Below are 27,190 nucleotides of genomic sequence, written 5' to 3' on the forward strand. Positions count from 1 at the left end.
AAATAGATGCTGAAGCGCTATTGGTCCTCCGGTCGGGGCGCAGAACGACGACCCTCCTGATTGGATGTCGCGGGCGCAACGCAAGATGGCGGCCGCCTGAGCTGCGTAGCGAGCGGATTGAGTTCATTTTCGCCGCTTCGCTCGGCCGAGCTTCTGTTCAATCTGTGGTATTCAACACGGACGTTATCGCGATGGGAATGCCAGAGATAACTAGCCAGATTACGGGAAGTTGTGTGGCTCGAAAGGCGGAGGTCATCGAACGCTTCGTGGTGCGCGTGACTCTACCGTCGCCAGACCCCGGAGGGTGACGCGGTGTGCGCGCTTGCGATAGCGGTTCGTGAAGTGAACTTTTAGTCGGATTTGCGATGTTTACACGCTTAGTTATTGCTGTGTTTTGACTGTGGGCTCGCTAGCCTTGAGAAAGAAACGGTCGACGCGTCAAACGCTGCGGCGCGCACGGCATAGCCGACGCGCATTGGAGCATCACATGACTGGGCAACCGGTTACGATTGAACGCCAGTAGTTGTAATTAATGCCTGCGACGTTAGTTTTAATCTTAAAAGCGACCTGACCAGCCATATCAGGTATAATCAAAGCTCGATATGTCGCGGTAAGCGTGCGCTGCGATGCGCGCGAGCCATATCGCCTTTCTTGCGCAATGTTTCCCGTGCACTTGTAATTTTCATGCAAACAGGTTTGAGTTAGTAATATAGGAATAAAATATGCTCTCTGCGTTAAAAATGTACGTTACTGTGGCAGCATTTAACAGTGATTTTTTTAGGGAAATTATTGATACCATTGCTCAGGGCATACTGGCTGTGCTGCGAGAAATATTGGATGCCTTGAATGTCAAAAGTAGTAAAAAAAATATGCTCTTGCATTGAAGTTGGGAGTTATGCAGAATACTCTACCAAGCTTCAAAGTAACTCATTTTCAACCTTGTGGTATGCAAACTTTTGGCAATGAACACCTGCACTATGAGTACTAAGTTGCTGTGCCAGGCAAGATAAAACATGAAAAAAAAAGCCAAAAATGTTCAAATTTAAGTTAAAAAAATGCTTAACTTGTTGCCATGGTGACAACACTGCAAAAGGAGGTTGTCCAGTGCGATACAGCCAACCAACTAACCTACTTTGCATTGAAAGCCCATTGAAACCCATCTCCCCTCCGTTTGGTTTGCAAAGGGGGGTATGTACTCTTCACGGAGGAGCTGAAAATGATGTTTTCTGGAAAGAGAAAGGCTGCAAAGGCACTCCAATTTCAAGGCAAGGCCTTCCAGAAGCCCCATGTTCAAAAGGACATGAAAGGCTTCAACCGTGACGACTTTTGATATGTGAAACCTATGTTGCAACTTCGGAAGCCGTTTTCTCAAAACAGTTTTTTTTGCCACCCGTGTCGCTTGTCCCAGGGATTTCTTCGTGACTGCTGGGTCTATTTTGATTCCGTTTCTTGCATTACATTCCTTGATGAACTGTTCAGGTCGTGACACTTTTAGTTTTCCAGATTTGTTTTTTGTGATTTTTTTATTCAAATAATCGTTCACAGTTGACATGCCTGTTGCACATTAACCTCTAAAAAAATGAAAACTAAAAAACATTGTGTTGTAAAAAAAAAATTCTAAAACTGTCACGACCTCGTCCATTCATTTGGGAATGCAAAGCACTTCGAACAAGTTTTCTATCGTGTTTTATAAGCCGCTCAAGCTCGGTACAAGCGGAACAGAAAGAAAATTTCATACATAAAAAAGTTATCAAAATATTAACTTCAAATTTTTATGGTGTTATCACAGAAGCATTTCCAGTTGCTGTGCCAATTTTCATCAAAATCCACAAAGAAATAAAAAAGTTGATTTTGAAAGCCACGTCCCCCCTTAACAGAGCTCTTCGCAAAACTGGCCCTTCGAGATGCAGCAGCGATTCTTGCTATCATTCATTAAGACTTCGTAAAGTGTATGTTAATTGCTTGCGCGCCAAATGCAACAGTACTTCCTTTTTAGATTTCTGTTCCTTGCTTCACTTTCGTGGCTGGTGAGAGTGTTCGTTTTAAGTTCGTTACCCGTCGTCTGACCGGAGTTCTTTAATATAATTCACCAGTTGTAAAACTCTGCTCAGAATTTGGGCCAGGCATTCGTTGAAGCTGAGGAGGCAAGTGTATTGGCACGGTACCTAGGGGACAAAATTTGAGCTCTGCTAAACATTTCCTTGATAGCACAAAATAATAAAGCTAGCCTCTCAAATTAGGAAACAATAAATTAGGTGCTGTTTACTTATGTTTCCACGGTATTTCTTTTATGACTTACAACAGCACCCGCAGACACTCGAGTACTACTACTTGAACTTTCCGTTGACAGGTGGCAGGTTAGTTAATACCCCTGCCGCACGGAAAATGTAATGTCATTCCGAGTGAATGACATTAGCTGTTAATGACATTCAATTTTGCCGTGGGTCTACACGGCGAAACAAATGTCATTTGATAAGTGATAGCGGTGACGAGCTCACAAAACTGAAATTATTATTGCAAGGGCATCTTGAGTGTTTTCATAAGAACATTTTTCTTAAAACATAAAAAAGGATTTTTTTAGTAAAAATAAGAAAATCACCGGTTTAGGTGACATCAGTAGACATTACAAGCCGTGACAAGTCCACAAAAAATCTGTATTAGGGTAGCACGCGCACTGGGGACGAGATTTTCTTTTTTGTTAGTACTTGTTTGTCTTTATTTATTTGAAAAACAACATGAATGAAAAATATAAGTTTATTAACAGTTCTTAGTTTTTAGAAACAGTATTATTTGGTTTATACTGAACTTTCTTCTTTAGCGACGCGCCACTGCTGTCGAGGCTACTCATTTGGCTACTCAATGAGCTCCCAAACCTCAGTTGCTGCTAAATGTCATTCGCTATTCTCGTGTAGTACCGAATTAATGACATTTAGAGCGAATGACATTTGCTCTAAATGTCATTAGAACTGCCGTGTTACAGGGATATAACTTGCTCCATGCATGCCCCTCAGAGCAGGGTGGCTAACTGCAGACCATTATTTGATACAAGGGGGGAAGGGGGGGGGGTTCTTAATTTGTGTGTATTGAGTAACTCTGTTGTTTGACATAGTGTGGTGTGTACTTCATTTTCCGACCTCTCGCCACTCCGATACTCGGTTCCAGGTGGAGGCGTATATGCTGGCCGGCCGTCTCAAGACTGCCTACCTCCTGGCTGTGAGACAGAACCGCACCGAACACGTGAAGCGCATCATGGCACTGGCTGAGGCTGCCGGACAGGAAAGCGTGCGTGCCATCTGCGAGAAGCGGCTCCAGGCCATGGGATCACTTGCATAGTCTAAGCGGTTTCCTTCCTTCCTTTTCTCTCTGTCTGTACCTATCGTCCCATCGCTTCGTATCGGCATCTATATGAGCTTAGCTTTTTTCCAACCCATTTCAATGCAATGCCATTGCTTGGGGTCAGTGTGATACAACTTCGCCTTCCTCGTAGCAGCGTGCAAGTTACGAAAAATATTTCGTTTTTCAGTTGGAACAACATATCGTAGAAAGAAATTATTCGCACTGATCTTCAAAACACACAAGGGATTGTGCTACATATATGCATTTGCAGCGCATAGTGTTGATCATGAAGCTACGAGAGCGTTGGATGTGATTTTCAACCTCGTCAAGTGCATTGGCACAATTGTGGAGTGAGGGAAGGTTTGTGTGATAGATCATTTCCCTCCTGCTTGTATAGTCTCTTTGCCAAGCCTATGGGCTGGATCTAAGCTAGGGACGACTGCCCTAATTCTTGTAAATCTTTCACGTTGACTCGATATTGTCTCTGCTTGTTAGCTTTGTGACGATGTTGTGTGAAGGAGTGTGGAGTTATAATGTGGAGTTACAAACTCGAATAGATTCTATAGCGCAGATCTATAGCACTTGCTCAAATCAGTGAGCTTCCTCAGCGAAACTAGCGTTGCATAGTACGTTCGGACACACGGAAGTGAGTTTGGGCGCTAAGTGATTGCTCTGTGTGCCTTAGGTATATCTGCAGTGCGCTGCGTGGTTGCTGCCTGTAGAAGTGGCTCTTCTATGGATTCGAATCCTGGAAAGGTGGTATGTGCCTTAGATGCTGTGCGACAAGTCATCAACCGTGCTTACCTAGTCGTGCTTAATGGGGTGCAATATGGAAAAAGCCTTGTTTGGTGCGGTGCAAGCCAGTGTTCTATATTTTAGTACTACTCTTTTTTGCGCACACGCTAAAATTGGTGCACCACGCACAAGAGCAGTTATGTACCTGCAACAAAAGAAGAGCAGTGAGCGGCTTTTTTTTACCTTTGCATGTTATTTGCTTTAACAGGTCCTGTTATATTTTTGCACGACTGGAACAAAGGTACATTTGACCATGACACTTTTATGCAGCTCTAAGGCGCAGTCTTTGCCAAAGGTTTCAGAGCCGCACTGTGCTTTCTCGTGTACCTGAACCAGTCCAACTTTGAAGCTTTGCGATACAATTGAATTTGTTATGCTTTTTGCGACGTAGGCCTCAAATACCACATTTATTGGTCATTAGGCAATTTTTTTCTTTTCCTTCTGTTTTTTCACTTCTTTTTTCTGAATTCTGACGAAGACTGTGGGCTGTTGCAATTTTGGTAGTTGTCCAGCGACCCTGGATTTGTTTGCTTTTTTTTTAATGTTAGTTTGCGCGCTCGTTTTGTATTAGACTGCTGTAATATCTAAACGAAGGTCACCGATAATTTTATTGCCGTAAGTGAACCATACCAAAGATAGCACAGATGTCTGTTCACCTAGTGTGGTTGTCCAATCTCAGTGTGCGGAGAGCGCACAAATATATGTTAGTGAGAAAGAATGGTTGTGCACACGTAACCTTTGAATGCTCTGTCAATGCAAGTTACTTGGGTGTGAGGATGCTTTAAACTTCTCAGAATATTGTATGTGCGACTCTAGCCAGGTATAACAGAGGGCTAGAATAGTTCCGCTCAACACAAACTACACTCGCCGCTACTTGTGCGCAGATCTCGCCGCGCAAGTGAAGGCTGTGTGGAATACTAACACTAATGTGATGCATTATTAGTGTTCGTCGATAATATGTGCCTTTGTCATTTTTTATCTAAGTTCCCAGACTGTTGTATATTGTGAGGGCCCTACATTATAACTTGTGTTTCGTGCCAAGTTCAGGAAGTGTAGACCATGTATAGTACTGGTAATTAGCACTTGCCAAGTTTGGTCGGAAATTTCGCGCCACATTGTCAAGCGCAAGAAAAATAGCTGTTAATTCTGCGAGCGTCACGCAGTTATCTTGGCGAAAACATGCACCAAAACCTTTTCATTCCGAGTAGTGGCAGAAGCTAGCGTGTTTAGTCCATTGTTGAAATGATCGATGTGAGTGACAATATGGTTCAGTGATACTGTGCCTTAATAATGTCTGGGACATGTGTGACATTTTGTGTTGTAGAAAAGGGGCGAGCCATTTTGTACAGCCGTAACTCGATTTGTTTCGTGTCGCTGCTAGCCTTACTGTACCTTTTTTTTTTGTTCGTTAGAGTTTTCTCTGTTATATGCCGAAAGCTGCAAAAAATGTTGGATGCTTTGGCCACAGTATGCTGGAGTTCATCGTGCAGCTATGCTCGTTTAACACACCAGTGATCTTTCTATTATGTATTTTTGAAAGTTTGGTATGAGAAAAAATGTTGACTTGCATTTACCCTGTTGTGTCTTCTTCATCCTTGCTGCTTCCAGTAGTAATGAATGGAAATGGGAGCAGCACAGGCAATGAAACACAACTCTGGAACACCGCAGGGTTTCGAACTGAGCCCGATGTTATTTATTAAAAATAAAAGGTGAAGGGAAGACCTGGAATAGCTCGTCATAGGCGCGTGTAAATATTAGGCACATCACATAACTAAACCTTGGCCATGGAAGATTTCGATTGAATGGACGCGTCGTCATGCAACCTTACTTGCGAGCAGATAAGCAAAATAGTGTTGTGTCATGTAGTAACTTCACTAAAGCATTGTTGTATGGACCTCGAAATTCACACTGTAACAAAGTTGCCTCATTGTCCACTTGCACATTTTATATATAAACAAACATCAAAATGTGAGATATTTTTATAGCCACAGCCGCCAATAGTTTGGGTGCTGTAAGTGGGTGATGCAAGGTTTACATGTCAATTTCCAAACTTTCATTGCCGTGTGTCCATCGCAAGAACCATACCGTATGCACCACTGAGCACTGAAGGTGTGCAGATATTCGAACCTTGCAAATGCCAAAGAGAGAAGTATGATATTTGGTTTTGCTTGAAATCGGATGGCACCCTTCAAAAATCTTGAATATCTTTGAAGTAATATTTCAAAATTTTGAAAATGCTAATGGACAGCTGCTTTAATGAACCTGGATACATGAAATTATGCCGTGTTGAAGACAAGAAATGCCCAGCTGCAAACGCATGCAAAATACACCCTTCGAAGTGAGTTAGGTACCGGGTGTGTTGCACGTTGAGAGCCTATAGTACGTCCACCAGTGAAAATCACCGGCTTCCTTAATATCGGCGTCGGGCTCACCCAAAATGCACAAATTGCCTGTGGCTGGAAGGCAAGAGGAAGGTGTTTTAAGTGCAGAGCACTTTAGGGGCTCGCCTTGTCGTTGTAGCTCGCTCGCTGGACCCAACTAGAGCCACACGGCGTTCCATCGTCGCGTCGTAACCCAGAGGCTTTGAAAGCCAAGCGGTTTATATAGTCATAAGCGTTCGAAACTCGTGAACCACTGGCGCTTGTCATACATCTCCCCGTTGTTTAGCGCAAAGAAAACTGCAGGTACATTTGAGGCAAAATATACACAACTAACTGGTAGCGCCCGCGTTCATTTAGTTGGGAATGCAGTTGGGTTGGTTTTTATGACAGTAGGTGAAAAAAGTGGCAGTGCAACGCCGGCACGTGTAAGAGGAAAAGCAAGCACAAAAAGAACAGAACCTACATTGCATTGAGTGGTAGCAGTGAGCGGACAACGGTGCTACAGCCCATTATGGCGAATGACTACTCTGCACTTCAGACAGCTTTCACATTGAGTGGAACAGCTTTAATTTTTTTTGGAGCTGCCTCTTACCTTCATGGCGTCAGGCCTCTCGTGCTTTTTTTTTACAAACTGATGACGTGGTCACACCCAAGCAACCTCGTTCTACACTCGCTACATATGAAAGCCTGGCTGCACACCTCCATAATCGCTCATTTTGTTATCAAATTATTTGTAGCATTTTTCTGTCTAGGAAATACATAACAAAAGACATGTTAATAGTACTCTGAAACCCAGCTAAAACCTTTTTGACAAGATTCTGGTGACACTGTGGCACTAACTTGCACACCTGTTTTACCAACTGCACACGTTATTATCATGCACTTGCACCCATTGTGGTCTCGACTCTTTTTATATACAGTAGACTCTCGATAAACGGAACTTCAAGGGACCGAAAAAAATAGTTCCATTTAACAGGAGTTCCGTTTACTGAGAGAGATGTGTGAAAGTGCAAATTTATGTGCGTACACACTCTTAATACCATTTCATGGAACTCTAAGCACTAGAAGGTAAATGTAGCTGATAGGTTAGATTTGCAGAAAGCAAGAAAACTACAAGAGGTTTAGGCACAGCATTCACAAAGTTGATTTGGCAACAATGAGTCGCTGTTCACTACAGAATGCATCAATTATTTGAGTCCTTGCAACTGCATATTCACGGAGGCTTAAGGCCTCAACCTCACGAGCCACCGAATTTAGAGGACAGCAACGCGGTAATGAAGCGTGAATAGCACCAGAATGGCACAAACGAGGCGGCAGGAGCTAAGCCCTGTAACCTGGCATCTTGAATTGAGACCGAACGACTGGAACAAGAACTGCGATGTTGCATTCGTCGCGCGAACACGGCTGACCACTAAGACGAGGCTTACGAGGCCAAATAGGCTAAACAAAACATGGAGGAAGAAAAACAAAACAAAAACAAAGCAGCCCGGACGGTAAAAAGCTGATTATCATGACAATAAATTTCACAAGAAGTTCAGTTTCTAGTTCCGTTTATACGGTGACGCGGGAATTTTAGTTCCGATTACCGAGAGTTTTTTTACGTTATCTGAATACAAAACCAACCAACTTACTGTCTACTGTTCCGTTTAAGCGGCAAATTCGTTTAAGTGATTTCCGTTTATCGAGATTCCACTGTATTTATATCGGACATGAAATGGCCTTAGCAGAACCCATATTTAGGATTTTCGTGGTAGTGGTGACATTAGCAGTGCAGTTGTTAAAAGGTCTGTTCATGCATTTTTAATTAGTATTCCAACCCATGAGCAGAGAATTGCAGGGCAGAGATCATATCACTGCACTGTTAGACAGTCCCTGCGAAGTTTTATAAATTAGGTTAACTTTTTACGCTTCGCATTGCTGAGTTGCCTTCTCAGAAGTTGCACATATGATCGCGGAACTACCACACGAATTGTCTCTGCAATTCATGTTAGAAATTTTGAGTATTCAGAAACCTGTGATGAGTGAGTACTGTCACAGATGGCAGTTTTATAACTTCACCCATACCCAAAAATGATGTCACTGCTACGCCATTTAAGTAGCCATACACTGGAAGTGTTTGCCAACAGGTGTAGTTTCAAGAAGGTCATTGCCCAAGCCAGCTTGGCAACAGCTTCCTTACTGTTAGGAGTGACATGGCTAAGAAAGAAAGAATGCACTCTTTTTGTATGCAGTGACTTCACTCACACTGAATCGATTGATTGATTATGACGTTTAAAGGAGCCATGAAGACAAAATACAAGTTTGGTTCATTATAAAGGCTGCTTTGTCCTGATAAAAATTATACCAATTTCATCGCAAACTTCCAAAAAATAACGAAGGTATTAAAGAAAACGTGTGGAGCTGTGGCGACTCGCTAGCCAGTTTCCGGCAACTTTTCTATGACGTCACAGAATCTTGTTTGGGCGATTGACGGCGGCCGAACTAATCAATCGCCGGCACACATGACCGGACGATTGTAGTGGGGCCGCCAGTTCCGCTTCATCGAATCACTTGAATGCTAACGTGCACCTAACCCACTGAAAATTGTTTTTAGTGCTGGCCCATATGACGTCACTCGCGCCGATGACACGTCACTGTGGCGCGAAATTTGAAAGTTCGTAAGTATTTCTTGCGTTTTTATCGGTTAAAAACGTTTTTCGTGTCCGGAATGGAGCTGAGTGAGGTACTGAAGCCTAACTCTTTAAAGCTAAACAAAGTTGTATTTTCTCTTCGTAGTCCCTCATCGACACTACGCCGACGATGAGGGACACCATAGTGAAGGGCTCCGGATAAATTTTGAACACCTGGGGATCTTTAAGGTGTGCCAAAATCTTGAACACGAGTGTTTTTTCTTTCGCCACTAACACTGAATCACAGCGACCGAATTCTTACTGGAGGACATTACCCAGACTGTACTCTGCACGACCCAATATGCTCCGTAACATCCCAGAAGGGGACACTGGTCTTGAGGACATTTTTGTTATTTTTGAGCCAATGTGCTTGAGATTTGCACATTAAGTGTATTTTAACATCCTGAGCACCAACCAACATGCAGTCAGTTTCCATCTATACTGTCAAGTTCAGAGTTGTGCAACATGTTACGTCATTCCGTATCAGACAATTTTCTAATTATCTACTTATGATATAGTTGAAGACTTTTTGTCCCTTTGTGCTCTAAAAGGACCAGGGAGTGCAACTGTACCACAGCAGTAATTTTAGCATTGTTCCTGCAATTGCCGTAGGCTTATTAAATGTCAGGTCATCAATTACCAATGTCTTCATAAAACGAACTGCATAAAAAATTGTACTATACTCGGTTACAACTCAAGAACGGCACCACCTCATGTAGTGTATCACTCCGCCAAAGCGCCGGACCCGTGACTTCGGTGCGCGCGCGTTTTGAAAGGGGTTTGCTATGAATGCGTGATATCGTCTGCCTTGTCTCACGCAGTTTGTTTGTCGTCACTGGAGTCATTTAGAAGCATATTAAGTCCAAAAAATCACGGAAACGGCTCGCGCCACGTTCAAAATATTCCCAGTAGCGCTCTACTTGCGCCGCACGAAGAAACATCCGGCTATGGTGATAAGGCACAGCGGAAACTTTCGGTGCCGTTCTTAAGTTGTCACCGAGTATAGCATAAAGATATCCTGTATTTTTGTGATTGTATTACACTGTTCAGTTCATAAGCTTTCGAATGCAGCAAAAATTATACTAATCTGACTGGTACATCACAAGATTTCATCTACATCCCAATGTAGATGAAAATGGCCATTTAGCCAACTTCAAATGGCGACAGCTTTGTAAATATTTATGGTACAGCTATAATATTTTGCAGGTACATTTTCTGGGACCTGTAGACTGCAAATAAAATTAATACGGAAAATTGATTTCTTAGCAAATTTTTGGTCCTCAAGACCTGTGTGTCCCCTGTTAAGTGTTTCAAATGTGCAAAAACTGTCCGAGCCAAAGCGTTTCCAAACTATTTTGGACGAGCAGAGCTTGTTCTGCCAGAATAGTGTTTCTGCCCGAGTGTTCGGGGCGACAAGCACTAGTCTACGGTTAAGATTGTCTACTAGTGCTTGTCTAGTCTACGGTTAAGATTGCGAGTCACCCACCAGATGGAAGCCCTTACTTCGCAATTTTGTTTCCTCCTGTGGCACGAGCGGGATTTTTTAGCAAAAGCATGGCGTCCAGTGGCAGCTTCACATGCTTAGCTGGCCCGTCACCCGAAAAAAAAAAAAGGTTTCCTGACTTCACCATCATCTTCCAAAAAAGATGATTCTGGTACCAATCTTGTGTCCAAAGTGAAGAAGACAGCGGTGATGCGGAATTGAGCAGTTTTGTTGATGACGAAGACATCGCTGAAGCGAGTGTGGCGAGTGGTTATCGGCCACTCTGCGTCACTTCCTGCTTCAGTATTTACAACACAGTCCTGATGCTTCCAGAGTAAAATAGCTAAGGGCTGGTCACCCTATGCAAGGGATGAACAATGAGGCATTTGCAACTGTTTTATTTTGTGATTTGTATTTTATTAGCAGCGGGCAGCTGCTTTCCTATGCAATAATCAGATATAAACTGTACAACGTTGATTTGACCGAGTACATGGTGTAAATACTTTTTCAACATTGAGTTGTCTTTTAGCACAGTAAGATTTGCAATAAGCAATAAAAAAATAGGCACTTTTGGAAAGGACATAAAAAAAAATAAGTTGCAGGATGCAAGAAACCGATAGCGTAAATAAGGAACAGCATGAGCACTTTGAATCGAACTTTGAATTGGCCGTGACAAAGACAGGGGTTGAAACGCGAAGTGTTGGTCTTCACATAAACAGAGTGAATGCTGCAAAAGTGAAAAAAAAAACTGGTGATCATAGACTGGCTCAATTTAACTGCACCGCACGACAGCGATGCAGTGAATCTTGCCAATTCGTGATATTCACTCGCGTGATTCACAGCGTTACATAACAATGTACCTTATCACAGAGCAAGTCACAACCTTGGTTATATCAAACATTGTCTGTGCATTGCAAGTAGTATTTGTAACTCTTAATGTAACAGTGCTAACTTCAGCTGTTCAAATGCCCACTCCAAATGCTAGCTTTGGCTGTCATTTTTTTTTTTAAAGGGGAACACTGGTCCTAAAGACATTTTTTTCATTTTTTAGCCTGCGCACTTGAGATTACACATCCAGTATGTTTTAACATAGCGAGTAGAAATATATGCAGTCAGTTTTGGCCTCCGTGGGCTAAGTTCGGAGTTTGGCTCCATGGCCTAAGTTCGGAGTTGGCAACTGTTATGCCATTGCTTTTCATCCATATTTTTTTATATTTCACCCACTAAATACTGGAAAATAACCTTAAGTGCGGGAAAAAATAAAAAAATTGATTTGATTTGATTGACTGTAGGGTTTAACACGCCGACGCAACGCAGGCGATGAGCTGCGCCGTAGTGGAGGGCTCCGGATTAATTTTGACCACCTGGGGATCTTTACCGTGCACCGAAATCTTGTACACACGGGCGTTCTTGCTTTTCGCCTCCATCAGAAAAGCGGCCGCTGTGGCCGAGAATCGAACCTGCGACCTCATGCTCAGCAGCGCAACGCCTTAGCCACTGAGCCACCGCGGCGGGTCAGAAAAAAAAAAAAGATTTTTGTACACATAAGGTTCTAAATTGGCGAAAATGGTCATTTACAGAACTTCAAGGTGCGAGAGCTTCGTAAATATTTGACAGCTGTAGTATTTGGGAGGTGTACTCTTCTGATTGTAGACTGCAAATAACATTGAGAAAATCGATTTTTCTGTCAAATTTTCTCTTCTCATGACCAGTGTCCCCACTTATAGAGGTGTAGTGGGGACATTACAACAAAGTTCAATTTCTGAAAAGTGTTATGGGTAACTTCATAAAGATGCAGAGACACCGTCTTGCGATTACGGGCATCAAACGTTGCTTGGAGTCAATTTTAGACAGATACTGTTACTGTCGCAGTTTTGAGAGGCTTGGAAATGGTGCATTTCAGCCGCTCTGTGATGCCAAGCTCACTTGGAGAGATACGAGACGTAGAAGCTTCCAGCCGCAAATGAATCTGAAAATTGCGTATCCAGCAAAAATAAACAAAATTCACAAAGTAAACATTATGGTGGGTCTTGGGACATCTTGCATCCCGTCTCGCCTGCCAGCCGCAGCACTGGGCTGTTTCAGAACAGCTGAATGTTGTGGGACTAATCTTTAGTTCAGCTATGAAGAACAAGTATAGGTAGTTGTGGAAGGTTGCTTAGGATGCATTTGAAGCCAATGACAAGGCTTTGACCGAAAAAAGTGATGTTCCGCACCTTTTTCAAAGTCCTCAGCAGTCAAAACTGAAATTGGTGCCATGAATCCCACTGTACTTCATTATTGGCAACACTTCGGGCAGTTTGAATTCCTGTGTTATAATTAGTAGGCTATCAGGGACTCATCAGAGCAAAGAAAGAGAGACAAAAATTTGGTGTCAGAACTTCTTTATGCAGCTGTCAAAAGTTACAAAAAACTTGAAACATGCAAAATGCCATATTTACAATGCAGTATCACATTAAGGGGGCAGTTGGGTCTTTGGGGCCGAAAAACGGTCAAAAAAGCATTTTCTGAAAAATGGCATTTTCGGCCTTCACGGCCATTTTTTTATCAGTCTATAAATTTCCTCATCAAAAGGAATCTTATGTTGTTGTTATTATATTATAATAGCATTTCAAAGTGCACTCTACAGCTCAGTTAGCGCAGAATTCGATGGTGAAACGGCACTTTTCTTGCAATGCAAAGCTAGCATTTCATCCTTAGATATCTTGGCACCCAGTACAACTGTAATTCTTTTTGCTTCTGATACCGAAATGTGTGGAGAATACAATGTTGGAAACAACTTTTTCAAATGGAGGCTTTGGAAAATTATTATTGTGTTCAATTGGCACCACCTGCGAGCCATTTCTGGCAGAGCGTGGGAGAAGCAAAGTTCCTTGTGTTGTAAAACGACCAAAAATAGCTAAATGAAAAAGTTCTTCCTATGTTGTATTCTTTAGTCATTTGTCTGCCCAGCGACGTGGTAATTGCCATTCTTGTGGAGTGGTTATTTTGGAACTGCGACCCAAAATAATGGCAATTAACCATTAATTAACTCAAAATATAATCAACTTACAAAAACTCTTATGGCAGATTTGAAATCAGCACAAAAAACTCTATAATGCAGTGCAGTTTCATTAAAATTGGTTGGTAAATAAAAATACTCTAAGACCAGTCTGCCACCCCCTTAAGCACACTAGCAGACGTATCGCGCTCTGTATTTCGCCTGTTTTTCGCCGCATTTCGCCTGTTATAACAATGGAAGCGGACAAAATTTATTCTGCTGGTCAAGCTGTTGTTGCAAAAGCAGCCGCAAATGGAAGCTCCAAGCACGCTAATATGTAAATTGAGGTGTCGATTATTTAACTGCGTTACACGCTCAACTGGGTGAAGCCAACAACTGATCACCTGCCACGAGTCATCAAACAATACTACGTACAATGTAACGTCATCTTTCGAAAGTTTGTACTGAATCTTGTGAACACTTGTATGGTACTCCCACAAACTCGCGGCCAAGCTTAAGACGTTGCTCCTTTTAACTGCAACTAATGTTATATCGAATAAAAAAGGCATTTCGCGCAAGTTGCTTCTGCACAGTGCAGTGTTTTGTACAGCACGCATCGTTTTTAAAACGCACGCATTACAAGCAGCCAAACAAAAGGCATACAGTTCCTGGCATCGTCAATGTTTGTCACTGTACACAATCTCTCACGAATTCAAGGCCCAATCAGCTCGGAAGACCAGTAACGAATCCAACGTGAAGAGTCTGGTCGAAGGCACACGCCACGAATAAGCCCGGCATGTCCGTGTTCCAGTCCAGTGCAGTCACCGGCTGACCGCCTAGCGACGTTTTGCAGAGGTTGGTGATGCTGCCCGCGACGCCTTCTTCCGATCCGTCGGATGCCTTGCGCACTCTCTTCTCCGGATAACAGCTGAAATGCGAAAACCGACGCTTAATACGAAAGACCAGGCACTGTGTCGTACTATTCCATACTAGAAGCAAAGTTATTCTACAATGTGATCCACATTGAACACGTTGTGTATGCCGAGCTGTAGCAACGCATGGCTTTGAACACCACCTCAGGTACACAGCTAAAAGGTCTACATGCGGAAGAGTCTGGCGACCAAACATTTTTATCCGAGGTGTCAGGCTTTCCAAATGTTCACGGAAACTGGCACACACTCAAGCAAAGCTCGCGTAGGTGTAAACTTCCCGTTGTTCGCCAATGTTAAATATTAGCTCGTATGACTTAAACCAGATATAGGTTCATGTAGCCTTATTTAACAATGGACGAACAATGTTCCTACCGTTTTAACTGCAATTTGCAGTCTTCCTGAAATGCAAGGGCAAGTTTCAGGGCTGAAATCGTCTCGTGTTACACTCGGCACTAAGCCTGCCACAAAGCTGTCCGTCTATTCCTTTCTGTTTCCGGCTGCGCATGAGGACGCAGGTTCATTTCCCGGCCGCGGCGGCCACTTTTTTGATGGAGGCGAAAAGCAAAAACGCCCGTGTGCATGAGATTTCGGCGCACGTTAAATATCCCCAGGTGGTCAAAATTAATCCAAAGCCCTCCACTACAGCCTGCCTCATTGCCTGCGTTGTGTTGGCACTTTAAACCCTACAATCAATCAATCAACCTTTCCATTTTCAAAGCTGTCGAGGATGAGGTAACATATACAACTCACTATTTCCAGAGGTTAATCATTCCCGAGCCCGCACATGTGGCAAAGATGTCCCTGTCCTGGGGCAAGTGTCGGGCTGACCAAATGGTCGACTTGGCTTCCTCCTGTAAGTTGCAACTGCCATTAGTTAATAGTAAAGGACGTACAACTACGTGTCTGCATCGGTTCTGCAACAAAGCAGGTGTTTGCTGATCAGCAAACAGAATGATTGAGAGAAAGGTGAAGAAACAACGTACGGAATGCGTGAGCTGTGCATAGCCTTTCTTCGGATGTCTCGTCCTCAGGTCGAAGACGTGGATGTTGGACCCAGTTCCGGTGGCAACTAGTTTATTCATGTAGATGGACTTCTGGTCGAACTCTAGAGAGCACACCTGTTCAAGCGCGAAAAAATTATCAGTAAGGGGTCTACTGTTCATTTATGAGGCACTGGTGAAAAAACATATTTGCATGACAGTGAAATCTTGTTATAACGAAAGGGCATACAACGAACTAATAGATATAACGAAGTAAATGAACTTTCCTTTGAAATTCACATTTAAGACCTCATTTTAATGAAACTGAAATTTCCTCACGATAGGTATAACGAACCTTTTTTTACACAATGAGAATTTGCGGACCGTTTTGCTACCATCAGGTCAATGTCTTATAGCGCGTGATGGTTTACATCGTATCGCGAATGCAGCAATTCAAAATTCACGCTAGCTAGGGGCCGCCTACTTCAGCACGCTATAATAGCTGCAAGTGCCTGGACGCGAGCGTGAGGGTGTACGTCTTCCGGTAGGGTGCCTGGATGTTCCTCCAGGCACTCTACTGGGATGCGGCAAACCTGCTGCGCCGCTTCTTTGGCACTCATGATGATGACAGACTAGAAATAGCGGCTGCAGCGGAAGAAGCCATCATTCACCTGAAGAAAACACAGCAAAAATCTATCAAGGACTGTATCCCAGCGTAGCGAGCCACCAGATCGTGTGCTGTCGAGTGATCATTGATGAGTCGTTCGGCGTGAATAAAGTAGCGATTCTGTGCCGTTTTCCTTTTCTGCTTGTTTTTCTTGTTTCTGCGGGATGCTGTGGGTTTTGGTGGCGAGTACATCCTCTGTTGATGAGGTTTTACTGTATAACACATTCTTGCACCAATATCCATTTCACCACCCCTCATTCCCCCCTCCCCCCACATCAAAAAGAAGCCTCTTGTTTAAACTCGAGTAATGATTCTTAAAGTCTTAGAGAATGGAGAAAAAATTTAAAGAACAATTTACTTAGTCCGACAAGCCAATATTCAGACCTCGTAACAGGCAATAGCTCCATTTTTATTTTTTTAGTCATTAGCAGACGTGACCATTTCTTCTTTCTTCTTCAAATGCGTTACAAAATCGTGCTGTCACCTCTCACTCTGACGTGAAGAGCTCTCGCTTGGTATGGCTTACAGGAATATAAAAAGCAACAAAACGAAAAGTGAATGCTAAAAAGAAAACGGCATAAAAATTAGAAAAAAAAACAATCCATGGTGAAAAGTAGAGTAGAACAGTGAAAAGCACTGACGATAGTAAATAACCAACGGGATCTTGGAGGCTGCACAAGCTATCAAAGAATGCCGCAGAGTTGGACAATTAAAGGCCAACTGCACTCAAATTTCACCTCGTCCAAATTTACTCTGTACGTACAGTATGTACCACCAAACCTATGGGGACGTGACTGGCAGCCCCGTAAAATGTACGGTTAATTAGTAGCGTTTAAAATGGCGCAGGCAATGCTGCACCTGCCAGCGAATCGTGCAACACTGCAGCCGGCCCTGCGCTAGAGCCGGCTAGAGCCGGCTAGAGCGTTCCTTCAGCCTGGCTGTAACGGCTGCGCTCTTCTCATTCGATGGTCATTTGCACTGCGGATATGCGTATTCTAGCTGTCATATATTTTGTATCTTGCAGCATTTTTAAGCAGGTTATACGAAAATAAAATTTTCAAGAAATTGAAATCTTGAATGCAGTTGGCCTTTTAACTACCACCAACTGGGAATCCACACACAACGCACACACACCCCTATATAGTTTACCCCAGAAATCTGAATTTTTTTACATTGATAGAATACAATGTGCAACAAGGAGCAGAAGACATTACACCAGACTTGACACAGGTCTCCCAGGTAACGGCCAGGTTCCTCAAATCGAAAATCTTGACGTCTCCATTGTCGTATCCGGCACACACGCACCGCTCCACTGCGCTGTACCCATTGCCTGATGTATGCGAATATGAAAAAAAAAAAAAAAAATTAATGACATACAAGTGACATGACATACATATGCAGGGAGAAGTTTTTTCTTGGAGTCAAGCATGCATCATTTCGTAATTGGAGTGAATAAATGAACTCGCACCACTTCTAACGCAATAGTGTTACAAGGCTCACTGAGTGATTTTTCATACACGTTAGGCTTCATTCACACAGCCGTCACCTCCTCCCTCACGTCAAAAAAACACGATGGAGACGTAACGGAGTAGCGTTCGTACTGGAGCTCTCTATCAGAGTACAGGGTCGCTTGCGTAGTGATCAGTTAAGCCTAGAAATGAGCGTGCTTAATCTGAAAAGTAAAGAAAATGTCGTGATATACACACAATTGAAAGTTGGGCGAGTTGGCGATACATTCTGAGAATAAGCACGAAAACGACGACACGCAGAAAAGAAAAGAGGACGGACTCGAAAGTCGAAAAGTACCTAAGCGCGCCGCCCTGTGTTCTTTTCGACGTGTCGTCGTCTTTCGCACTTATTCCCAGAGTGATATACAGTGGAATCTCGGTGATACGAATTCGGTTGATACGAATTTCGTTGTGATACGAATTTTCAAAATTCCCCGGCCAAGATGCATTGTACGCAATGTAAAAAAATTCGGATGATCCGTTCGCATTTATCACCCGGTGCGGGTGATACGAACACGCGAGCCGCGAGCAGATGACTGCGGCGTGGACGGGAAGCGGGAGTGTATGTGCGGCCGTGTGGCCTTGGTCGCACGCAGGCACAAAATCATTAAGCGTGAACTGCATGGAGCGTTTTCTGCTCACGAAAACGCGCCGCGCAAGCCACAGGCGCGCTGACGCCACCGCGAATACCACCAGCATGCGGCGCGCGGCGCGGTAAGCCGCGGCAACATGGCGGCGTCAACGGCCGCGAAGTAGGGCGGGTGGCTCGACCGACCGCTTCTGACCGCTCTTTAAAGAACAAAAGAAGTTGCTTATGAAGTAAGGGAGCTGATGAGTCCAAAAACGACACGTTCGCGCGGCTAGGGAAAGCGCCTATCAAATATCCGCCACCGTGGTAAGCCTAAACATCTCCGGCGGAGCCAGCGGGCTGTCCGGAGCGCTTTCAAACTGCCGCCATGAAGAGCGTGCCTCCCCGTTGGCGCAAGTCGGCAGGCGGCTCCTCCCACTGCCGCGCGCGTCGGCGGTCATTTTACGAGCGAGGTAAAATCTGACATGGGGGCGAAATCGTCAGCGCGGGCGTCAAAAGAACGCGCGCGCAAACGCCGACGCGCCCGAATGGCATGCGGTTCAGGCTTGAGTTCGTGTGCGCGCGTCGCGTCGGCGATGAGCGCGCGTTCTTTTGACGCCCGCGCTGACGATTCAGCCCGGCACCCAGGCGCCAGCCTCTGCCTCGGTTACCGCTAAATGCATTGGGAGGAGCCTCACGACTTGCGCCAATAGGGAGACGCGCGCCTCATTGTGATTGCGGCAATTTCGAAGCGCTAGCAGCAGCTGGCTGGGCCACCTCCGCGGTGGATATTTGGCGTAGATGACATTTTATAGTGCTTCTCCCATACTGTCAGCTCCTTTCCCGCATGAGCAATTTAATTTACACATTGAGCTCCGTTTTAACAAAAGGTTAGAAGCGGTTGCTGAAGCTACCTGCACCTCTTCGCGGCAAGAGCCGACGCCATATTGCCGCCGCCTGTCGCATGCGCAGCACATTTCCATTTTTTTCTCGTTTTCTGATGATACGAATTTTCGGGTGATACGAATATTTTTGCCGCCCCTTGAGATTCGTATGACCGAGATTCCACTGTATATGATACAAGGCGACTAGATTGCTGTAATTCAAAATTAAATAATGGCTTATATTTTTACTTTGCAAACCGTGCGCTCACTTTTCGCTAAATTTGGCCGAAAAAATTTAAGTTGTCTGATTGGCTGGCTGGTTTACCCCCGGGGCGTGGTCCAGTTGTTGTAAATTGTATTTGAACATCGCGCTGAACTGTCATGCCATTGAAATGAGCCGCGCAAGAAGCAAGACGACGACGAAGAAGATCTGTACGTGCAGCGCGAGCTGTGCCTTTTGACTTTGTCTTCGAAAAAGAACGCGACGCTCGCTGAGATGGATATCGGGTTTTGCGTCTCTTTTCTTCGGCGCCACTAAAAGCCGAGGCACGATTTCTCGCACCGCCTTAGCGAGAAATCGCCTGAGAAACTATCGCCCATGATGGAAGTCAGTGACGTTACGGTGACATAACGGGGTGAAAAACAGCTGTGCGAATGAGTACTTAGGCATCCACCGCTGGCATGGTCACTTCGTCACCGTCAACCAGAAACGACAACGGCGGCAGCCCGAGGCGAGTGCCTGCCTGAAGCGAAAATTGGGTGCAGCAACTACAGGAGTGTGGAAGGAAGCCGTGCAGGTAGGCTTCCCGGCAATGATGCTACGATGGAGAAGAAAGAAATGACAGGCGATTGCAGCAAGCGCTGTGCCTGTGCAATGGAGTTTGTCCCGCCCTGTCGGTGTTTGCACTGATTAAATAGTCTTTGTTTTTGTGTTGCCCGGCATATAGACACACACACACACACTGATGTTCGCTGGCTGAAAAGCAGCGCCGTTTAACCCATCACGGTCGTATGGGGCGTGATTCTTTGTAGGGAAGATTGTGGCTGTCGCTGCTTCAGTTTATAAAATTCAGTCTACATTATCGTTGCCACCCTGCTTTGGTTATCAGCGACCACTTCTATCATGCGCCAAGCTGCCAACCCCCTTAAAAGGAAGCCATCTGCAGAGATGGCACGATAACAAGAGCTGCAAGAAAATAATGATTTAGGTGGCAACAATCACATTACATCAGTGGCAGATATTGTAGCCAGCCAATCTGGTTGTAAATTAGAAAAGGAAAAGGAGACACTGATGCACTTTTAAGGATTATTTTAATTTCCAGCCTGTCCTATGAAACGACACTTCAGTGCGATAACTCATCAAAGCCATAGCGCGCACTGCAGGCTGATTTAATTGTCAAAGTGGTGCGGTCTTGGCAGCCTCTGTGCCGTGCAGAGTTACTACGAACCATTGCTGCTAGTCTCGCTCTAAGCTGACCTTCAGCACTTCGAGAGCATGGTGGGTGAATGCAGCAGCTCGTTCCAAAATGCTCCCTCAACGGCAAAATAATGCTATCACATCTCACATCTTAAAGGAGTACAGACTTGAAAATTTTATGTTCCGTTTTTATTGCTTTTATCTATGCTTAATGTTCTGGTAAACCCGACACAGCACTTTAAATACTTCAGAACGCGATAATTAATTACATCGAACGGCCTGAAAATCGTTTGTTTCAACTTTCCGCGCTTTCAGCCCGAAAGGCGCATATGACAGAATCCTGGCATGACCTCACTGCTTTGTGCGGACGTCAAAACACGGTGGAGGCCGGTGGGGGCGTTGTTTCGACCGCGCCGCCGCCGGAGCTGAATGGCTGAGCTGCCTGAAGGTGCTAGGCCTACCATTGTGGCGGAAATTCAATGACTGATTTCAATAAAGGTCCTGATGGCGACTTCTACTGCAATTCTGGGATATATTATCGCTTCCTTTCCTGTGTGTGAAATTTTATTTTTGCTAACGGTGCCTTTCTGGGCAGCGGCTATGCCTGTAGCTCTGGCTACGTGCACTTGTTTGCGGGTGTGAAGTGACATCACGAGTTTTTGACAAGCGCTGTCCACGTCACTTCTTTTGGCTATCACGGGATGATGTCACGCTGATGTCCATTTGCTGAGTGCCGCTCCACGTACTGTTCCGTTGGCGTGATAAATCATTAAAATGAGATTTAATTAAAGTATGTTCTTCGCGTCACAGGCCGCTCATATTTCAGCCAGGGTATTCTGTTGAGTTACGGAAGCGAACTGTCCAATAATATTAACGCCGAAAACTGGTGTCAGTAGACCTTTAAGAACTAAATGTGGATGTCCTTTGCGACTTTTCTCTCACCAAAGCATACTGTCCAGCAGTCTTGCTTCTTCTGGTCGCCCTCGGGTTCCATGACAACCGCAGGTTGTTCAGGCTTCCTGGGGTCCCAGACCTTGACAGAACCTGAAGGTGGCGCGCGCACACAGGACCGCGCGTGTCATCGGTCACGAGTGCAACCTGAAAGCCTCTTACCGTCTTTACATCCAGTGACCACAGCTGGTGAACCATCAGCGCCGCCAATGCCGTCGATGCAATTTATGATGGTACTGTGACCCCGGACACACACGACGGGTTCCTTCGGACGGTCGACGTCCCTGAACGTAAACAGCGACATTTGAGTGAAAAGACTAAACCACCTTTTAGAGTGACAAATTCTAGAAGGTGACATACCAAATTCGCCACTTCCCGTCGAAGCCACCTGTTGTAACATTGCGTTCCTCCAGGCTCGACGGAGCGAATGTACCGCACTTGACACCTCGGGGTTGTTGGAGCTGAAATGATAATTTCCGTTCAAATCAAACGGACAGATTTTGCTCTCCGTGCAAAACCCGAGCGCAAAACTATCACCTCTTCCACTTTGCTCAAGGAATTGCCGTCTAGCTCGTAAACTTGTACCGTCCCTTGCCCGTCCGGACCAACTCCGAAAGCCAGGAACTTGGCGCTCTGTGGCATCCATTTGACATCAAACGCAGTGTAATCGATGCGGTGTTGAATGTACTTGTGTATTTCGGGTCCTGTCATCTCAATGTTCACTTGCGCGGCTTCCTTTCAGCACTAACGACACGAGATCGCATGCGTACCACCACAGAACAGGGAGGATTTGCGTACGCACTGCACAACGCGGGACGCGGGCTGGTCGGAGCCATAGAGCACCTACCGGACGAACAACGTAAAATAACTGTTTCGGTTTCGTTTTTTTATTTCTTGTAAGCCATTTGATAAATATTTCATTTAGGTGAAACAATTTCTAAACACACATATCTAACTAATATTAACGCTTTAAACAATTCTAATTATCTTCCTAAAATAAAATCAAGTTACTCTAACATTTACCATTTATGAGCTAAATAAAACGTAGCTGGTATTTTTTTGCACACAGTAAAACTTCACAATAATTTTTGTAAGCTGTAATAACAATTTTCTGCCGAAATTTTCAAGGCAGCGTCTCCTGCCACGCGCGTGGCAGCAGCCACGCCCCCCTGGCAACGGCTGCTGCCACGCGTGACGTCACAATGACGTCATAACATTAATAATTGTCATTATTTTGTGTAGTGTAGTCCGAAATACACATTTTTTTTTATTTGCAGTACAAAATAACGCACCATTGAACTGCTAAAACTTTTCTAAACAAACAATTTTTGTTCTTGCGGGAGCAGCCGGCGATGCTGCTGCTGCTGCTGCCAGCTGCCGTATCGCGCACATGGAGTCGCGTATCCGAAAGCGTGACGAAGCTCCGATTTTCTCGGGCCGACAACGTAGATAAACCGGAGTTCATATTGTTAGAAGCACTATCTGAAAATGTGAGAAAGTTGCTTGTGATTATGTATTGCGTGGGGACCCAGCCAGCCTTTCCAGACCGCAGCAAAATAGCCGCTCTCGAGTAATGTTGACCTGTGACCGCTTGGTTATGCTTGGTGTACGCCGATGGTACCTGCGTACAGTTTCAGCGTACGTGAGACGACATCGCACAGCCGACTGGCCTCGTTCGAACAAGCTACGTTCCACACAAGAAAAGACACCGTCCGAGCGTAATTCTGTGAACCTTCCGACGCATGTCGGCGCGGCGGCATCTGCTATCAACAGTTTGCACCACGGCAAGTCCAGAATGCTTAAATGGGCGACCTGAAATCGCGGTGTGTGTTCTCGAAATGAAGACAACTTAGCAGCGCCAAAAGATAATCAGAATTTACAGTGCCGAGGACGAAGGGTAGTGGCGGCAACCGTTTTTTACTAGGCACATGTGCGCATTACAATTACAGACAATTGCGCCGAGAATAGGAAAGGTAATCTTTGGTGTCCCCACACATGTACCACGTACGTACCACTACAGTAGATCTCCTCTTCTGAAATATTAGCAAGGAAAACTCGAAAATCGGGAAGTTCTTATTTTCTAGTGGGCGAAATTGTAGCTTAAAATTTGTTTTACACTCACGATACGTTTTATGAGCAGAAAAGTCTTGTGAGCATGCGCCACAAGGATCATAATTGCGTGATATTCAGCGCTTAAAAAGATTTCCTAGTAGAAACCAAATATTTCGTAGTAGGATACATGATTCTACAACAGTTTAGGACCTGCGACCTTCAAAAGGTAGACTAGCTAGACGCTTCATCTCATAGCCACTGCACTGGTATAACTTTCACGTCTCACTGTACCGTGGTGTACGCTATGTTGGCCAGACTTGACTGAGTCCCTCATGCAAAGGAAGTTAATTCAGGACACACACCCAGACGATAGGGTCAGAGAAGAGGCTGTAGAGACGGCAATAGGAAGGGTATACGCTTGGCCGGCCATCATGTTTAATACACCTACATGCACTCCACCATATGAAAACCTATGGGTTCTGCACAGGCTCAATAAGCAACGTCAAAGAGAATCTTAAGATGTGCCTGGAACGTGAAAGCATCTACGGATTGTTTGTGTAAACAGGTATAAGCAGCGAGCATGCTGCAAATGTAATTGATAGGCAAACGTCAAGGCTATCATGGGGCGAATTTAACAAAAAGAAATGGTGCAAAAGATCCCAATTTCAAACTACATTGATGTTATATGTGCATGCACTATAAACACAGTCATCAGTATGTTAACTGTACGTAAACACTCAAGTGATATGATCAAACGGAACTAGAGGCCCCACTGCAATCGCCAAGTTATGTTTCTTTGCAGTGGAATAGGTCGGTATCTGTTAGTCGCACAAACAAGATTCTCTGATGGCATGGAGAAATAGCTGGAAAGTGGCTATGGAGCTCCAGCTGCTTTACACATTTTCTGTAATACCAGTTATTTGTTTGAAGTTTGCAATAAAATTGATCTCATTTGTTAGTCTTTTTAATTAATGAACGAAACTTTTCATGGCCACAAAACAGTGGTCGATAAACATGCTCACTTTCTTTGGTGGCTTGTAACGATTCACTAGAATTTCACATGGCCAACCCAAGGAATCCATGGCTCGTACACTGCAGGGTAGTGCTAGTCTCCAAAAACATTTGCCAGGACGACTGGAAACTAGTGCGGCCCACAGGCTCCATAGGTGGAAACCAGTAGCCCACCCACAGCGCCATAAAACAGCTAATGAATGGAGTGAGTCTCTGCTAAATATTAAGCAGGTTCAAAGGGTAGGTTCACATCGATAGATTTTGTGCCATCGTTCACTGTGCGTAGATTAACTATTTAACGGGCACAATAGTCATTTTTGTTATTTCGGATAGTTGAAGGGTTGCCTAAATGTTCTTTAACAAAACAAAAAGTGAAAGCTCTCAGGGATTTTAAAAACATTGTTTAGCCTCTCCAGCAATTGTCCCAGCCTGAAGGAACTCAGCTGATAGTTGGTGCCGACTGTCGTCCTCGCTTGCTAGCTCCCTGACCAAGCACATGAATGCAGTGACTAAGAAAGATGGTGACCAAAGTGAGAAGAGAAGGTGGATCCCGTACAACAGCCCTTGATCATCTAAACACCAGAAAAAAGCGCCGATGACTCACAGGCCACGACTAGGGCGTTAAAATACCTTTTGACATACATTTACAGGGCATTTACAACCTTTTATCAAAAAAATCTTGATTACACACAGTCCCTCCATGGAAGGGGTTTGTTTCTGACAAGGTCGTTGAAATTTGTTATTAGTGACAACATAAACTCATCATTGGTCCCTTTCATTCAGTACACTTCCGGGCTTCGTTTTAAAAACCCTGCTGTTTCTATTTCACGTATAAATGAACTGCTTATGCAATATTCTCTTATTTACCCATGTTCGAAGTAAACTGTGTTATACCGTAAAATGTGATGTGCCGAGTGCATGCAGGTGTAACATTCTTCAATGGGACATGCAGAACATGAAGCTCAGTGCTGATAAACTTAAATCAGGGAAAATAAAGCTTCCCATGTTGCTTCTTTATTTTTGTAACTATTCTCTCTACCAAATACCTTGGTGGTAAACTCAACTAAGCTCACCTTTTCCCTAGGCCTTTATAATTGTTTTGCTCTGCAATTATACATTCTCAGCTGGAGCATGCCTGCTGAATTCAGGCCCCAACCACGCTTTACTATTTCTCAATTGCAGCTGTATGAAATGTTGCTCTCTAGGTTTTGCCAATGATTTCCAACAGGCCATTTAATTGGTGTCAGAACCATTTTATACCTTTAATTGCTATTTATAGCAAACAGTATTATATCATTTTTCATAACACATTTTGTTGTAACCTCATTCAATGATTTTGTTACCCCGCCAGCCTGGTTCATAAATCTTTGCGTGAACATGCCCGTCTTGCAGCTAATCTGCATTAACAGACACCACACATTTTGGCTTTCCAGCGTAGCTTTGGTGTCCGCAAAAAGGAATCTTTTTCATGCTCTAGGTGTGTTTTCTATTAAGAGTGGCCTGGCAAGGGTAGTGTGAGATGGGGTTTACAATCCCCCTCCCAAAGAAATCACTGATCATCTATCTCCGACAAGTAATCTCTAACGCTTGAGTGATCACCTCCCCCTCCTCCCTTCTTCCCCTTCCCCAACTACGGCCATGTGGCCTCCCCCATCTTAATAAATGTCATTCATTCATTCATTTCTTGGCTCCTCTGCAGCGCTTTGTAGAAAAAGATCACTTGCTGGTTTGGCTTTCCCGCAGGGCTCTAGTGTAGTGCAAGAAAGTATCGCGTGCTTATTCCTTTTTTGTTGGGGTTTTAATGCTGTGCATCTTCCAGAAGAACCCTGGCATTTTGTTTAGAAATGGAACTTCACAGCACAAACAGTGCAGAGAAAGTAGAGCTACTCACTTTTTGCATAGACACGGAAGTTTGGCAGATCACTTGTCATTGACCAGCAAGTGTTTGATTTCTGGCTTAAGGTGCAACGCTGGGATAGTTTACTAGCTGGGGGGAAAAAACACAGCACTGATAAACGGTACTGAAGTACTAGGAAAGGTGCCGTGATCAACATGGTTTCCATGTGTTGGCAGCTTTTTGGTCCAGTGTTTTTCATGAATATTTGCCAGGGGGCCTTAACATGGCCTGCTTTTGTGTAACAAAAATGTCAACAGTGAAGCACTTATCAATGCTCACATGCTGCTCATTGATACCAGAGCAAAAGTACGTTCAGCAGTCATTTTATTGTTAAAGCCACCCATGATCCATACACCTTCCAGCTGTACTGCAACTTTCACAAACACCGACAGACATTCACATCTACGCACGTGGCCTTGGCTCCAGTTCTTGCACAAGGAATTAAGAAGTACTCTTGGGAGTGGGCAATGTCACGCTCGACACCAACCATTACCCCGAAGTTGTACTTGATGAACTATTTTTTACGCCTGTTGGCTTAAAGGATTGTTTAAGTGCCCGTTTTGTGGAAGAAAAAGAAACAGCTAATGGGCACACAACACACAACCCGTGAATGTGTTTTCTAGCAGCTGGCTTCTGACGAGACTTGCATCATTGTTGGGACATTTTATAAAGCCCCTTA

At 44.3% G+C, this 27,190-nt stretch overlaps 2 protein-coding genes across 2 annotated transcripts in view; one reads left to right on the forward strand and one right to left on the reverse strand.

Annotated features, from left to right (window-relative positions):
- The window catches only part of Sptz (zinc finger FYVE-type containing 26 spastizin), a 105,622-nt gene extending 99,922 nt beyond the window's left edge, over positions 1-5,700 (forward strand). The window contains exon 47 of the mRNA XM_077681253.1: positions 3,163-5,700. Coding sequence (XP_077537379.1) covers positions 3,163-3,333 — 171 coding nt within the window. The 3' untranslated portion in view covers positions 3,334-5,700. The remainder of the gene's footprint in view (positions 1-3,162) is intronic.
- A 7,331-nt stretch (positions 5,701-13,031) lies between these two features.
- On the reverse strand, positions 13,032-22,389 carry Wdr92 (dynein axonemal assembly factor 10). Its single transcript, XM_077681971.1, has 8 exons — positions 22,089-22,389; positions 21,912-22,012; positions 21,714-21,835; positions 21,543-21,644; positions 17,438-17,553; positions 15,560-15,694; positions 15,327-15,427; positions 13,032-14,572 (listed from the first exon to the last, which is right to left on the reverse strand). The coding sequence occupies exons 1-8, from the start codon at positions 22,260-22,262 to the stop codon at positions 14,368-14,370; spliced, it is 1,056 nt and encodes a 351-aa protein (XP_077538097.1). The 5' UTR covers positions 22,263-22,389; the 3' UTR covers positions 13,032-14,367.
- Between the last annotated feature and the right edge of the window lie 4,801 nt (positions 22,390-27,190).

This window comes from Haemaphysalis longicornis, unplaced genomic scaffold (assembly GCF_048455015.1).
Source record: "Haemaphysalis longicornis isolate Haplotype H1 unplaced genomic scaffold, Haemaphysalis longicornis Haplotype H1 scaffold_8, whole genome shotgun sequence".
Lineage (NCBI taxonomy): Eukaryota > Metazoa > Arthropoda > Arachnida > Ixodida > Ixodidae > Haemaphysalis > Haemaphysalis longicornis.